We start from the raw sequence: 16,982 nt of genomic DNA, 5'->3' as shown, positions 1-16,982 counted from the left end.
CCTTAGTGAGTATTATTTCATCAGACACTCCTTCGCAAAACAAGACGAACACATAACACCCTTTTCTTAGCTCTACGACCGTCTAAAAATTTCTCACAAAACAAAGATGTTCAATCTTAGAAGTGGTAACCCTAGCAAGAAACTGTCTTAAAAAGAGAAGCAGCAGAAAAGGAAAACCAACCCATTCAGAACTGACAATCATACCAAAAAGGAAAAAAATCCTTCAAGGCAAAAATTTGCAGATGCTTAAATAAGGAAGAAACAATCCTCCAAGAAAGGAAATGTCTCATACAATCTTTGAAGCAAATTTATGTGACAACCATCAAACCCAAAATAGCCAAACGACCTTAAGCAAATATTGGCAACCACAAGACCCAACAATTTTTCTAAAAAGTGTCACCACTAACTATGCTTTTTAGTTCAACATTGCATAATTATTTTCCACCAGTTGCTCTTGAGTTTCAACCAGATTTTAGCTGATTGAAAATTGCCGATAGTCTCTACAATGTAACGTGACATGTAGCTAAAAGGAGGAGTGAAATATTTAAGTAATAATGTGTTTTAAGTTTAGTTAGTTTAAGTTTGAGAAGAGTTTGCAGGCTTGTTAGAACTATGCACCTGACTCCATGGCATGCTCGGAATCTATTATCGGTCGTAGCGTATCGTAGGTGTAGGTAGGTTATCAGAGACAGTGTGAAACAGTTATAATTGCTTAGAACAGTTTTCTCTAAATAAAAGAGTAAAAATATTTGTATTAGATTAAGCACAAAAGTATTGTTAAAAATGACTTGGATATGTAATATAAATGCAAACAAATGATTGCCCTCTTCGTTACACATATTTGCAGCTTATCTATTACAAACCTTTTTAAAGGAGCATTCTTCCTGAATTATTGAATCATGTCTTATAAACGTTCCATAATAAAAGTATACATTTATTTTTATTTAAAAACTCATCATATAAAGTCGAATAAAAAAACATGCATGCAAAGGGTATATACAAAAAGGATATAATTAATTATCAGAAAATATTCTTTTATTTTTTAATCGCAACCAATCATATACATGAAAAATCAACCTCTCCAAAATTACTTGAGGTGTATCATATTTTCACATTTGGAGTGGGGAATGATGGATTTACTGTCTCAAATAGTATATGGCTTGGGCATTGGCATGTCTTTCACTAAACCACAGAGCAAAGTGTTGTCTGGGATGTTGTACTCATCTCTGAGGGAGCGAGCTGGTGAAAGAACACTGATGTAGAGTTGGCTCCCCAAGTAACGATTTTCCGTCAACTCGGACCTCAAGTTCCACATTCCAGCATTGTCAAATGTAAGAAGTATGGCTGCCCACGACTTAGGAAACACTTGTATTGTATGTCTGCTCACGGCATCAAGAAGATTGTAGTTGGCTCGTTTTTCCGGAGACCATCTCCCAGGCTCAATGCTGTGTAAACATTGAACAAGAATTTGTCAGTCATTCCTAAGTTGGGATTAAATTATGTAAACTATTAGCACATAAATTATTTAAGACCACCACGATACTTACGCAACAGCGAAGAATGAGTAGCCATCCAAATGCCATGATTGAAGGCTCTTCTCATGGTTCTCAAAAATGATTTCTATGAAATCGCGGAAGGTTGCATTGACAACATTAGGAGCGACTGTCACAGTGGTTGCGCCTTCTGCTAGCCCCTCATCGGAAATGGTATCGTACTTGAACACCTTGTCTGCTATTCCAAAGTACTCTGCAAGCTTCAATGGAGTTTCAGGATCAACATGAGAGACACCATTGATGGCATATCGCAACTTACCATCCACCTTACTGGCTGAATTAACGAGTTTGATGGTACGAGTAATGTTGATGGAACCATAATGGTAGGAGCCTTGAGGGTTAGGCCTTGCAGCACTGGCAGTGAGGTTCCAACGGAAGGTACGAAATTGATTGAGGGACCAAGCCCAACCCACTGGGGCCTCGGGGATTTCAGGAGATGCGGGACCTTTTCCATCGGTGTATCGAACAATGCCTTTACCAACAAGAACGTTCTTAATAAACCTAGTTGATGCAACCATGTAATAGTCTTTCGACTCCTGGTTGGCTGTGACTAGCACCGAAAAGCATTGCCCCACATGGACGTCAAGTGATTGGTAATCGTTCTGCACGGTATGAGACCCTTCCATCTCTACCAACTTCATGGTGTGTCCTTGGAATCTAAAGTTGAGAGATGACTTGAGACCCACATTGCAAACTCGATACTTGTAGGTCTTTCCTGGCTTCATGGTGAAGAGTGGCTCATCGGTTCCGTCACCCTTTGCAGTCTTTCCATTGATGAGGACACCGTCGGGTCTAGCAATGGAGCGACCGCTATCCAAATATTGCTTAAGTGTGGTGTGACTTTTGGTGTACCAATCACCAATAAGGACAGTGTAATCATCTTCAGGGTCAGCATAGGGAACTGGAATGAGTAAACGACTATTGATACGGAGGCCACCAAAGCCTCCGGCTGCCCTGTGCATGGCAGTTGATGGATAGTAGAAGAAGCTTCCAATTTGGTCCTTAACTTGGAAATGGTAGGTGAAGTTTGTTCCCGGTTGGATTGGGCAATTGGTTCCAAGTAGTCCATCTTGCCAAGAGTTCTTCCTGTGCTGAATTCCGCTCCTGCAAGTGCCATTCCAATTTATTAATAAGTTGAAAGATTTACATTAGTAAATATGATGAGAATACAAGTGGCGGTTCCATATATATACCAATGTAGAAGGAAAGGTTCGTCGAGGTTATTGAAGACGTTAATGACCAAGTTATTGTTGGATGTGGAGTTTATATTAGGTCCGGGGAATTGACCATTGATGAGAATGCCTTGTTGGGGAACGCCCAAGGGAGAGATGGTGCCATAGGTGACATTCCATGTGAAGAAGAAATAAGGGTCTTCACCCCGGACCGTCGCCATCATTGCTGCAGCCGAGAGGCAAAGCAGTGCGGTAAACATCAACCTAGCCATCTTCTACCTCTCCCTTTTCTCTCTTTCAATAATTTTCTTTTCAAATCACCGCTCTTATTCTCGAGCAGGCTATGTATCCCGAAATGGGTTATTGTTCGTTCCCTGATGGCTAACCCTTCCAATCCTTCATTTATATACAATTTCTCAAACATTTTGACTCCAAGTTTTTCTCTAACTGCTCCTTCTTTCTTGCGCCTTGCATATTCCTCTACCTCTAGTTTTTCAGAAGAATGCCAACATCCCGGTCCAAACATATGTTTCATCCAATTTTTAGAATGAGTTGACTCTTCAAAAATAGTGGAGGAAGAGAGAGACGAACGAACAAAGAATATTTTCTTATTTTTTTTTGCCAGCTTCTAATTTTCCTCTTTCTCATTAGTTTTAATTGGTTTAAAATAGTGATTTAGTTGCATGTATGTGTAAATCATTAGTTGCCAAGTATAATGTACTTTGAAATCTTTACACGTGGGCATACTTTCTGGGCATAGAAAAATATTAATAAAAAAACTTAGAAATGGTTAATCGTGGTTGAATTTGAATATAATCTTTGTGGCATCAACTTTAATTATATACAAATTCGACGTTGCAATTTTATTTATTGATTTTCTTATATATAACTGAATAAAAATCTATTAAGAAAAGCTCTATAAACACAAATCACGTACAATTTTAAGATGATGATGATCATCACAACAACAACAAATCACACCAAAAACTAAAAATAAATTTTTCGGCCTCAAAACTAAATAAACAAATTGAAATATCTAAGATCCTATTATCTATATATATCTAATCTATCTACTAAGACCGTGGTGTTTGAAAAACATGTTTAGACTATTTTATCCCCTCAATTTTTAATAAACTATAATTATGCTGTTGCAATATTTACGAGATTAATTTTTATAAATGTAATAAAATACTAAATTATTAACGATTCCTTTGACAAAGTCCATGAGCCATTTTTTAAATATTCCAGATTGTCGTCTTTCATCTCTTATTCGCGATTTCTTTATTGCTTTTTCTCCTCGTTGCCATTTCTTTTATTGATTTTCTACTACGCGATTTGTTTCGTCGTCTTTCTTTTTTTACTCACATTTTTACTGCTATTTCTTTTTATCATCTTTCTTCTTTTCTAATTCTTTATTTACGTCGTTTAATCTTTCCATCGTTTTTCTTCTTTTCCTTCTTTTTTCCTACAATTTCTTTCCATCGTCTTTCTTCTTATCCTCTTCTTTTTTTACATCCTTTGAATTTGGGTAACCAAATCTAAACGAACATATACAAAAAATAGCAAAACCAAAACGATGGCATAGTAGACCAAACAATAGCTAAATCTAAACGATCATTTAGCAAATATATCCGTTGTTGACGGCATAGTGGACATGACATTTTTTGTGTTTTACACGGTGGGACTGTGAGTTTTTTCCGTTTTCGAAATTATTTTATACAGTATAAATATTTTGATGTTTTGTTATGTTTTTGAAAAGATCCATATCCACGATACACAACAAATTTGTTTTATATACGATGGTAAAAAATCATTCAGTATGTTATAAAGAAAAAAACTAAATAAAGTTATTTACTAAATTATGTTATTATTATTTAAAATATATTTTGAAAAATATATTTTTGGACTATTTTATCCATTCAATTCTTAATGAATTACAATTATATCATTACAATATTTACAATATACACAAAGCTAATTAATTTATTTTGTAACTGTAATAATTAATTTATTTTTCATATCTTAATATATTGATTTATTTTATATATGGAATTGAATGCGAGAGTTATATGAAAATTGTAACCTATCTAAGTTATGAATATTTACATTTATAATATATCATTATATTTACAATAAATACCTCATATTATTATTATTGGGTCTCATTAGGCAAAAGTGAACTACAATCTAATTGAAGAAAATTAATAATAATGCTAAAATAATTAACCGTTTAGTATATATGTGAGTCTAAATAAATTATGCTAAGAATAAAAAATATCTTACGATAACAAATAACTATCAAATCTAAACGATCCAAATCTAAACTATCAAATCTAAATGATCCAAATCTAAACAATCTTCGTACACGAATCGATCGTCTAAAACCAAATATATTACGAGCGCGAGTGGCCAATTAATCGCATGTTGACTAAGACATATTTTGTATTTTTCATATGGGCCTATGAGCTTTTTTTGTTTGGAAATTGTTATATACATCGTAAATATTCTGTCGGTTAATTGTTATATTTTTTTAAAAACTCATTTTTTAAATTTGAGTGTCATAATTTTTAAATGCTTCGAGCCTAATGTTATTCTAATGTCATAGTTAATAGCCTTTGTCTTTGTACTATAGATATTGATCATTTACGTCTCTACATACATTTCTGACTCATCAAACAACTTAAAGGTTAATTTATTGAATTTAGGTTAAATAAAGTTTTATTGAAATTATAAAAATAACACTATTAATGACAGTCAATAAATTACATTTGATATCTACGAGTTTTAGAACATAAAATTTTCAACAATACCGTCGAAATATTCATGATTTATTTTTAAAAATCACCTACCAATAATAATGTGAAAGGTAAGATAATTTTTTCTCATGGGATTGTCACTACAATTTTTTTCAAAAAGATACACAAAGGAGTTAGTAGGTGTACTAAAATATGATCTCCACTAGGTGGACACTTCCTTAGTGCCGTCATCATTTCTACTTTATTATTGAATGAGAAAGGAAGTTCATGAAGGAAGGATACAAAAGCATAGGGCTAAGAGATAAGCCCAAATAAGTTCATAAGTTAAACAAAAGCTTGAAGATCTAAAGCAGTAGAATTAGTACTATAATTTGCAAATTGAGGAGATTTGCTAGTCCAGTTGCTAGTGAGAGCACTTGAATCTCTTCTCAAATCTCCGCAAAGGACTTCGATCTCATGATATTTTAAAATTCTATTATTTTCTTTCAAGCTAGATGGATCGGAGAGAACCACAACAATGGAGTTGAAAGTGACAATGCCTTTTCTATATTTTTTTTCCTTAAACAGGCAAAGTTCCTTGCAAAGAGAAGTCACGTTTTGGATTTAGGGTTTAGAGATTATTAAAATTTACAAAGGTTAATTTTTATCTTGATTTCTATTAAAATTTGTGAAATAACTAACAAAACATTGAATCGAAGGTAATTGTTTTCAACATTTATATAAGTTTAGGATTTAATTTTAATGAAATTGAATGTTAAAGGTCAAAATTGATATAACCAAACAAGATTGTGGTTTATTTGGTTTTACCATACATGACATTAGGATTTATACTATGATTTTAAATTACAAAATTTTCAAAAATTGAAATGATTATAGTTTTTATTTGCATCTTGCAGCCCATAATTTATTTAAAATAGGGATATTTTTAAATATAGTAAAATAAATTAAAATATTTACGACATATAACAAAATTTTAGATTATATCAATAATAGACACCGATAGAATTTTATTATTGTCTATCAATATGACTAATAGAAGCATATTAGTATCTGTCAATATTTATCATTGATATAATATAAAATTTTACTATATGTTATAAATATTTTGTTATATTTATCATTTTTTACAAATTTAAAATTTGTTGTTTGTTAGCTAGCTAGGCACGAGAATGGAAGAAAGAAAAGTGGAGTATATCACTTGACGAACCTTTTTTCCTTATAATTTTGAAGAATATTATATTAACAGTTATATGTTGATATAAAAAACAATGACAATGACGTATAATTGTAAAAAGCATACACTTCAATATAAAATATACAAAATGATAATCGGAGAAATAAATGTAAAGAGAAAAAATTGAACCTACATAGTCTCATTAATCATACCACAAATAAGATCTAAAACAACAATCTAAACAAAAATAGGAGTAGATTTGACAATTGATCATCAATGGATGTAGAATATAATATAACTACATGAAATGATTAATTAGTTATACGACTATTGAATCAAACATTTTTTAATTTTCTTTAGAGAAAACTTGATTGATGCAAAATTTGTGTTTTATTTCAAAATTCATTATACGAAAAGCAAAAAAGGCAAAAAGAAAACAAGAAGGCTCAATACTACAAATAAAAATTATAAAGAAGAGAATCTTACATTTTTAATTACTAGCAACATTCATGCATGGAAATTTAACCTCTCCAAATTACTTGATGTGCAGCATATTTTCACAACTGGAGTTGAAAAGGGGCATTTGGAATAGTTTCAAATGGTATAGGGCTTGGGTAATGGCATGCCCTTCACCAAACCGCAGAGTAAAGTGTGGTCTGGGATGTTGTACTCATCTCTAAGGGAGCGAGCGGGTGAAAGAACACTCATATAAAGTTGTTGTCCCAAGTAACGATTTTCTGTCAACTCAGATCTTAAATTCCACATTCCAGCATTGTCAAATGTGAGAAGAATGGCTGCCCATGAATTAGGAAATACTTGGATTGTATGCCTGCTCACAGCATCTAGAAGATTGTAGTTTGATCGTTTCTCTGGAGACCATCTCCCAGGCTCAATGCTGTAAAATATTGAACAGGAATTTATTACTCATCCATCAATTTCGGATCTACAGTTTATACTTATCAACACATATTGATTGTTTCAAGCAAGTGATACTTACGCAACAGCGAAGAAAGAGTAGCCATCCAAATGCCATGACTGGAGGCTCTTTTCATGATTCTCAAAAATGATCTCTATGAAGTTGCGAAAGGTTGCATTAACAACATTAGGAGCAATAGTTACGGCAGTTGCACCTTCTGTTGGCCCTTCATCAGATATGATATCGTACTTGAAGACCTTGTCAGCGATTCCAAAGTACTCTGCAAGCTTTAGTGGAGTTTCAGGATCAATATGAGAGACACCATTGATGGCATATCGCAGCTTACCGTCCACCTTAGTAGCTGAATTGAATAGCTTGATGGTTCGAGTAATGTTGATGGAACCATAATGGTAAGAACCTTGAGGATTAGGCCTTGCAGCACTAGCAGTTAGGTTCCAACGGAAGGTACGAAATTGATTGAGGGACCAAGCCCAGCCCATGGGTGCCTTAGGGATTTCTGGAGACGCAGGACCTTTGCCATTGGTGTATCTAATAATTCCTTTACCAATAATAACATTCTTAATGAACCTGGTTGATGCAACCATGTAATAATCTTTGGGCTCTTGGTTGGCTGTGACTAGCACTGAAAAGCATTGTCCAACATGGACATCAAGTGATTGGTAATCGTTTTGCACGGTATGAGACCCCTCCATCTCCACCAACTTCATGGTGTGTCCTTGAAATCTAAAGTTGAGAGATGTCTTTAGTCCCACGTTGCAAACTCGATACTTGTAAGTTTTTCCAGGCTTCATGGTGAAGAGTGGCTCATCGGTTCCATCACCTTTTGCAGTTTTCCCATTAATTAGGACACCCTCAGGTCTAGCAATGGAGCGATGACCATTGTCCAAGATCTGCTTAAGAGTGGTGTGGCTCTTGGTGTACCAATCACCAATAAGGACAGTGTAATCATCTTCAGGGTCAGCATAGGGAACAGGAATGAGTAAACGACTATTGATACGGAGGCCACCAAAGCCTCCGGCTGCCCTGTGCATGGCAATTGATGGATAGTAGAAGAAACTTCCAATTTGGTCCTTAACTTGGAAATGGTAGGTGAAGTTTGCTCCCGGTGGGATTGGGCAATTGGTTCCAAGTAGTCCATCTTGCCATGAGTTTTTCCGGTGTTGAATACCGCTCCTGCAAGTCCCATTCCATATTGTTGTTGTATTATGCCATCGAGATAACCACTAAATAGAGTTTTAAATGTGTATGCATAGATATAAATAATAAACATAATTGGTATACCAATGTAGAAGAAAGGGTTCGTTGAGGTTGTTGAAGACGTTAACAACTATGTTATTGTTGGATGTGGAGTTGATATTGGGTCCGGGGAATTGGCCGTTGATGAGAATGCCTTGTTGGGGAACACCCAAGGGAGAGATGGTGCCATAAGTGACGTTCCATGTGAAGAAGAAATATGGGTCTTCACCTCGAACCATCGACATTGTTGCAGCCGAAAGGCAAAGCAATACAGTAAACATCATTGTAGCCATCATTAACTCCACCTTTTTCTTTCTTTTCTTATTTCTGTCAAATCGCTGCTTTTGTTCTCGAGTAGACTATATTTCTAAAAACATAAGATTGATTATTGTTGTGTTTCTTTGATTCTAGCCCTTCCAATCCCCCTCATTTATAAAGCCGTTAAAAGTCAATTTCTGTACCATTCACGTTGCTACTTTTTCTCTCTAACCTCTCCCATTTTCTAGCCTTGCATATTTCCTTACCTCTCGTTTTGAAGAAAAAAGAAAAATACCAACACCCATCTTCAAACTTAATGTTCTTTCAATAAATTAGTGGTTGACTCCCCAGAAAATGTGGAGTAAAAAGGACACGTGGGCGAATTTTGTTTTTAACTACCACTCGATCTTAATTCACTAATTGGAAAGCTCATTGTTTCATATTTATCCCCAAATTCTAGTGTCCTAATTTCAAAACTAATACATTCTAATTGAAATTGTTTGTGTTAAATTGTATGGAATATCCATATTTCATTTATATCTATTCATTATAATCAAAGATTACAGCCCTATATATAACCATATTAAAACACAATAAAGGAAAGAATATACAAGAATAATATAATATTTCCTAAGAATAATATTTCCCAAAAATACTCTAAATATGTCAATACCCTCCCTCAAACTCAAGGTTATCACAAACTTGAGTTTGTTAGAAAAACATACTAAGCAAATCAGTAAATCTAGGATATCAGGAACCCACGAAGAACAAAAACACAAGGAACTTCTAGGCTGGAGACAGATCCCACAAAGAACAAAACGAAAAACTTTTGGGATGGAGACAGATCCCACGAAGAACAAAAGGAAGAACTTCTGGGATGGAGATATAGATCCTCGTATAGAGATCTATAACAAAACCTACGAAGAACATACCGAACTTCTGGGTCGTAGAGATCATAACGGAATCCAATAACTACTGATTTGAAAACAGAATAAATATTTTTTTTCTTTTTTTTTAAAGTAATTTACGAACTGAACCACGAGGCTAAACAAAAAAAAACGGAGGGCTGAGAGCTTCGTCTTAAAGCAAACGGAGATCGGAGAACGGGGCGACGGAGAGTAGAACAAGAGACTGGATTTCACGGAAACCCGAGAGTGGCTGAGAAAGGGGGTTTTACTGTTTTCACACGAACGGAGAATGGACGGAGCTGATGCAGATGGTCGGCAGATTGATTTCAGGGACGGCAGACGGGTTTCGCTGACGACGAACCGATGCGATAGAGTTGCAGATCTGAAGGCGGCGGCGGCGAACATGGGTATTACGGCGATGGACAGGGCTAGAACGGAGGGAGACTTGCGGCGATCAGTAAACAATGGGTCATTGAATGGTGTTTAAATGACAGCAGTTGAAGGAAGGGTTTCTTGCGACGATGGCTGCAGTAGGCTAGGGGCGACGGTCGACGGCAGAAACAGCGGACCGAGGCTGCAAAGGAACCAGCGGCAAACGTGGTTTGCAAAGGAATGGCAGATCTAAAGGAAGGGAGTTCGGGGCATGGTGTGTTGCGGATGACGTGGGTTTGGGGTGTAGTAGTCTGAGTTGCAAACCACATGGGTTTTTTTTTAATTAAGTGGAAACAAATAGTGGAAGCTATAGAATTAAACTTGGGTTTGCTTGGGTCTGCCTCCGTCTATGGCTAGTCATTGACGATAGACGGAGACAAAGATCGAACACGAAAGTAGGGATCAACTAAAACCTAAAGCTCTGATACCATGTTAGATTGTATGGAATATCAGTATTTCATTGATATCTATTCATTATAATCAAAGATTACAACCCTATATATATAACCATATTAAAACACAATAAAGAAAAGAATATACAAGAATAATATAATATTTCCTAAGAATAATATTTCCCGAAAATACTCTAATTATGTCAATAGTTTGCATGTTGAAGTTTTGTCTAGATAAATTATCAATAATTGAATTTTAATCTGCCCATGAAAATGTTAGAATTTTTCTAAATTTTCGTTGATTGGAGTTATTTTCCTCGTTATCGATTGTTAATTGTATGCCAGATTCTGTATTCTAGCTAGTAATATACAATATAATAACAAGAAATAGAGAGAGAAAAGAAGGAGAAGCTTCTTAATTGAGTTATCAAATTGTTGGGTGGTCGGTTTCTTAAGCTGTCCCACTAATTTTGCATTTGATTATTTTTTTTTAATATCGTAATCACAAAGTTGTTAATATATTTTTCAATTTAGTCGTATATTTGCATCATTTGGAAGGATAATTGTTATGGTTGATTTTGAACCAAAAGTTATAATTGCCATTTTAAAATAACAAAGTCAAGAAAAAACATGATACGAACTAAAGAGAATAAAAAATCGAAGTGGCCCTTATAAAGGGGGTTGGTTTGGGCTGGACCCAAGCCACTCATCGAGGTCAAGGTTGTTCCTTTCCGAGGAGACCAGCCTTTGCCAAATGTCCGATGGGGCATATTTTACGCATGCCCTGGCCCAAGGTCACTCTAAAGTCTAATATATAGCCCGACAAAGACATCGACCAACCTTCCCTATTTCCCATGCCATGAACCATTCAACTTGAGAGATAACATATCTCATATAGGATTATGACATCCATATCCTAGATTATTGTATTAAAAAAATGAAATTCATATCCCTAGTTCTAGTTGGACAAAGATAAATTTTATATCAAATCACCTATAAATACATTTTCCATTATGATTTCATATGAGATAACTTAGATTTTGACTTTTATATATTCTATAATTCTCTTACTTGACATAAGCTTCGTAACCTTCTTCCCTCTTTTAGATTAGATTTATTCTTAAGTTGTGTTATGTTTTATATCATGACAATAATTGAATACAAACAGTAGGAAAGAATGAAAACAAAAAGCTTGATATGATCTTTTTGTTATTTTACTGTGTTCAAGTTTGATTACAATGAACCCATATTTTCAATAATATGTGAAAAATGGACGGTTCTTAGATAAGTAGAACAGTTGTAACGACAGTTATGCACAAACAATGCAACTAGAGTAACATGAAAGGAAACAAATAACACATCAACATTTGTTAACCCAGTTCGATGAATACGCATCTACATCTGGGGGTTGTTTACCCAGGATAGAAGATTTTATATATTGTGTATGTAATAATTGTTGAATACATAGTTCTGACGGGAGGATTTTCTTCTTGATATGAAAATTAAATAAGTAGAAACAAGAGTAAGAAGCATCATAATACATTATGCAAACACAAAATAACATATTGATATTTTAATAAAAACATATTGGAGATCGATCTCGCACTTCCAAAGAATCGATTTCCTCACCTCAAGAATTCTAAGAAATTAGACTTCAAATTTTCCTAGATTCCATCGTCGGATTTTTTTTTAAAGTAAAAATAATTTAAAATGTTAACAAACTTAAAAATTATTAGCAATAACATATTAAATTGATCACAAAAGAGAGAGAAAACAAAATATTAAATAACATATAAAAGACAAGAACATATTAATGAAGCAATTATCAAAATGAGAAAAATATTAAAGAAGCAATAATCAAGATGAGAAAATACAAATGAAGCAATAATAAATGCTATAAAAAGAAAAAAAATTAAATAAATAAAAATACTAATTATATATAAAAAAAATAAAGAAACAATATATAGAAAATAAAGCTTAAGAATAAATTAATAAAGAAAAGACATAATAATAAATGAAAAATAGATAACAACAAGATAGGAAGAAATATGTAATAAATAAAAAAAACTATAAAAGAGAAGCTCACAAGATAATAAATAAATAATTATAAAAGAAATAAATGTACAGAAATAAGAACAATAATAATAGACAAATATTTAATCATTTAGTCATTTTTTTTGCATTTTTTATGGAAGATTGAAGAAAGATAAATAAAATTATTAAAATAGTAGAAATAATGAAAAACTTTCTTTTGAAGGAAAATAAACAAAATAATAAGAAGAAGAGGAAAAAGAAAAGAAATAAAAGTTGAAATCTCAACATACTAAACTCACTTGTTGTTGAGGTATGGATCATTGGGACCAAAACCTTACCATACACCTCCAACTAAGTTAAAGTTTTTTGTGTGTTGGATTCTTGGTATTGCAAAGAGAAAGTTGAAGATTTAGGGGTTGTTAGAATAAAAGATAAAATAGATGTTGTTAGAAGAAAAGATAAAATAGATGTTGTATATCTTTTCTTTTTATTTTTTTTAAGAAGGTATGAAGGTTAAAAGAAGTAGGGGGAATGGAATTTAGAGATTTAGATGAAGAAGAGAGGATATGAATGTTGTAAAAATTTCTAGGGTTTTTTGTGTGACATTTTCTTTATGTTGTGTTGTGTGGATGAAGAAGAAGGGGTTATTTATAGCAAAAAATGTTTGTTCAAATGACTAAAAATTCAAAATGGTGGGATTTGTTTTAATTTGAAATAATGCCAACTTTGGCATACAACTCAAAATGGCATATAGCCTTTATTAACAAAAGTAAATTAAAAAAATTACCATATTTGGTATTTCTCCAATACCTTAGTTAGACTAACTAATTGATTTAGTTACTCTAACCAAACTATCCACAAAACTTTAAAAGCAATTAAATAATATTTTTTTTTAAGAAAAAGGTAGTTAATCACAAAATTCAAAATAAGCCAAATTAAGGTAAAAATTAACCTTAGCAATTAAATTAATTTTAAATAAGATCAAACAAAATTAGGTGGCTACACGTACAAACACAGTTTTGTTTTTAGTCTTGTCAGATTCCCTTTCTGAAAAAACCCAATCCTCTTTTGTCATCGCATCTTTTCCCTTGGCTGAGCAAGTCATCTAATTTATGAGTTCTACTTGTCAGCATTTTTATAGATTTGGAAAGCTCGTCAAACTTATTTCTTATTTCTTTTAATTCAGCTTTTAATGTGACTATTGAGGATAGAAAACTTTGGTTCTTAAAGATACCGTATCCTGTCTTGCTAGTGTGCAATTGTAACTTGATCTTCCGCCCATTTTCTTTTTAGTGTGCTTTCGCTGATAGGTTCGTTTGACACTGGTCCTTGCTGCTCAAGCACCTGATGGTTTACACTTTCCATTGCACCTTCTTTTGTTGAGGAGATAGTGATTAATGCTCTTCCAACTTCTTCTTCATCACTTTCTGAATAGTCTTCATCATCTGAAAGTGTTACTACTAGGATTTTCTTCTTACGTTTGAGATATGTTGGGCATTCAGTTTGAATGTGTCCAAACCCCTCACACTCATGACATCTAATCCCTTTACCGTTTTTTTCAAACTTTAAAGACCCATACTCATGATCTCGTCTCGTTCGTGATCTTTTCTTCTATATAGTCCAGGTGAGGAGAATGAACTAGATATTCTAGGGTGATATGTCGAACTGGAGTGGATATTGCTCCTTTGACAGCCGACATGCTTATGAAACTGACTCTTAAGTTTGGCTACCTGCTTTGTTAGTAACTCAATGGATTCAGCTACAGATTCTTCATTAGTAGACACCTTGGACTCTTCTATCACTTCTTCATTCACAGAGGTTAAAGTAATCCCAATTTTCCTTTTACTCTCACTTTCTCCCAAGTGTAGTTCAAAGTTCGCAATGACCCGAACAACTCATCTAGCTTCATTTTTGGCAGATCATTAGCTTCTTCAATTGCAGTGACTTTCATATTGAACCTGGATGGAAGAGACCTAAGGACTTTTTGAACGAGTTTTGAGTCAGACATCTTTTTTCCTAATGCATCTGATTTGTTTATGATGTCAAGTACTCGGACATTAAACTCAACAATTGTCTCATCTTCTGTCATTTGAAGTGCTTCAAAACGTGATGTCAGAATTTGCAGTCGTGACATTTTCACCTTTGATATTCCTTCATAGGCAACCTTCAGGATATCACATGCTGCTTTGGCCGACTTGTAGGTGTTGATTAATTTGAATATGTTTTGATCCACAACATTAAATAACTCATTTAGTGCATGTGAATTGCCAAGGGCCGCATCATCTTCTTCGCTTGTCCACTTCAATTCAGACTTTTGTGTAACTTTACCAGTTTCATCCTTTTCATTGGGATGCTCCCATCCTGAAATAATGACTCTCCAACTCCTCATGTCCAGAGACATAAGAAACGCCTCCATACGCGACTTCCAGCATCCACAGTTTCCTCCGTCCAGTACAGGTGGCCTAGTCGTTGAGTTTCTTTCACGAATTTCATCCATGATAATCGATTATTAACCGAGCTTTGATACCAATTGAAAAATAGGCGGTTCTCAGATAAGTAAAACAATTGTAACCACAGTTGTGCACAAACAATGAAACTAGAGTAACATGAAAGGAAACAAACAACACATCATCATTTGTTAACCCAGTTCGATGAATACTCATCTACATTTGGGGGCTGTTTGCCCAGGATAGAAGATTTTATATATTGTGCATGTAATAATTGTTGAATACATAGTTCTGGCTGAAGGTACAACACTCTACACATTTATCACCATGATGTCCCTAGAACTGACTCATTAGAACTAAATATGTGAGAACATAATAGTCATGACTCATAAGAAGAACAAAATATCTCCCCCTTAATCTCAGATTTATGGATGATGTATTCAACTCAAGACCCGAACGACTTAATGATTCCCTATCTATTTATCGTATTATTTTCCATGAAGAACTACAACGAAAAACTTAACTTACCGTCAAAAGCTTTTATACTTTTTCTTCCTTGCTTCAAAACTGCATAACTTCTCACACAAGATTTTACCAATATAGAAGGAATAAATCCTAACCATCTATGACCATCCTTGAAAAAAAAATCTTGAATAAATCCTAACCATCCTTGTAAAGAAAATCTCTTTACCAACTCCATAACCAATTAATTAATTAGTTTGTGGTAAAATAAAGTAGGTGGGACCATTAACTAACAATATGTATTTCAAAAGTTCTTTGTTATAGCAGTTGTTTAGTCATTGTAAGATTGTTCAATAGAGGTCCCTTCTCCTTTTAAGTTATCTGTAAATTTGAGACTCCCTAGAAATTAAACATAGTTTGGCCTTAGTCTCATAAGCTAAGGCATAGGCCACCTTTGCTTCCATGGCCGAGGAAGGAATTTAGGCCAACTAGCCTGATTTTCACTTTTCCGTCACTTCATTTACGTCACGCCCCAAATACGAAATCTAGATTTGACAATTGATGGTTCTTGCCGGTTCCTCCAACTTGACAAACGTTGTTATTGCTTCTCTCAAAGGCCTTCTAAAAGTAAAGGGAGGTGCATAATGTCATTATTGCTTTTTGTGTCTTCAAGATTTCTATCATTTAGATGTGATATCAGTTCATTCATGTGTCTCTCTCCTAAATTCAGAACCGTACACTTTAAGTATTTGGAGTATGGATAGATTTTGAATTAACTTGCTTCAATGTAACCTTTAGTGTGTTATTTTCTGTCATGAGCTTTCTACTTGGGTCCAAAATTACTCATTAGGCAAATTAAGTTATGACGTGCGTGATATGTGTGTGCGCGCAAACAGAAGCGAGTCTTCTTTAATCATACAAGTACAGTTGGACTTGTTTTGTATTGCTTTACAAATTTGTATTTAAATACAATAATCATTTTTCTATTTTTGTTCCACATTCATAATGAACAAGTATCTCATATATCTTTCACTTGACATAACACTAAATACTCTACATTTCAATCATGGCTCTTAAAATTTCAAGGTTTTACTTTCACCTTTGAATCTTAAATTTTATTTCAAAATAAGCTTCCGTCGAAATCTTTTGTTACAGTCGGTGAGAAAAATGTGATGACAGCGACTTTGTAAAATAGTGAGACATGTGCGAGAAGTTAGCACA

The 16,982-nt window shown here is 34.0% G+C and overlaps 2 protein-coding genes across 2 annotated transcripts; both read right to left on the bottom strand.

Annotated features, from left to right (window-relative positions):
- Positions 1 to 1,017: 1,017 nt before the first annotated feature.
- On the bottom strand, positions 1,018 to 3,099 carry LOC103504343 (L-ascorbate oxidase homolog). The gene is made up of 3 exons (XM_051084987.1): positions 2,747 to 3,099; positions 1,548 to 2,657; positions 1,018 to 1,445 (listed from the first exon to the last, which is right to left on the bottom strand). The coding sequence occupies exons 1-3, from the start codon at positions 2,995 to 2,997 to the stop codon at positions 1,145 to 1,147; spliced, it is 1,662 nt and encodes a 553-aa protein (XP_050940944.1). The 5' UTR covers positions 2,998 to 3,099; the 3' UTR covers positions 1,018 to 1,144.
- A 3,927-nt stretch (positions 3,100 to 7,026) lies between these two features.
- On the bottom strand, positions 7,027 to 9,236 carry LOC103491644 (L-ascorbate oxidase homolog). Its single transcript, XM_008451690.3, has 3 exons — positions 8,874 to 9,236; positions 7,653 to 8,765; positions 7,027 to 7,550 (listed from the first exon to the last, which is right to left on the bottom strand). The coding sequence occupies exons 1-3, from the start codon at positions 9,122 to 9,124 to the stop codon at positions 7,250 to 7,252; spliced, it is 1,665 nt and encodes a 554-aa protein (XP_008449912.3). The 5' UTR covers positions 9,125 to 9,236; the 3' UTR covers positions 7,027 to 7,249.
- Positions 9,237 to 16,982: the final 7,746 nt, after the last annotated feature.

Source organism: Cucumis melo, chromosome 5, assembly GCF_025177605.1.
Source record: "Cucumis melo cultivar AY chromosome 5, USDA_Cmelo_AY_1.0, whole genome shotgun sequence".
Lineage (NCBI taxonomy): Eukaryota > Viridiplantae > Streptophyta > Magnoliopsida > Cucurbitales > Cucurbitaceae > Cucumis > Cucumis melo.
This window is presented reverse-complemented; position numbering and strand designations above follow the sequence as displayed.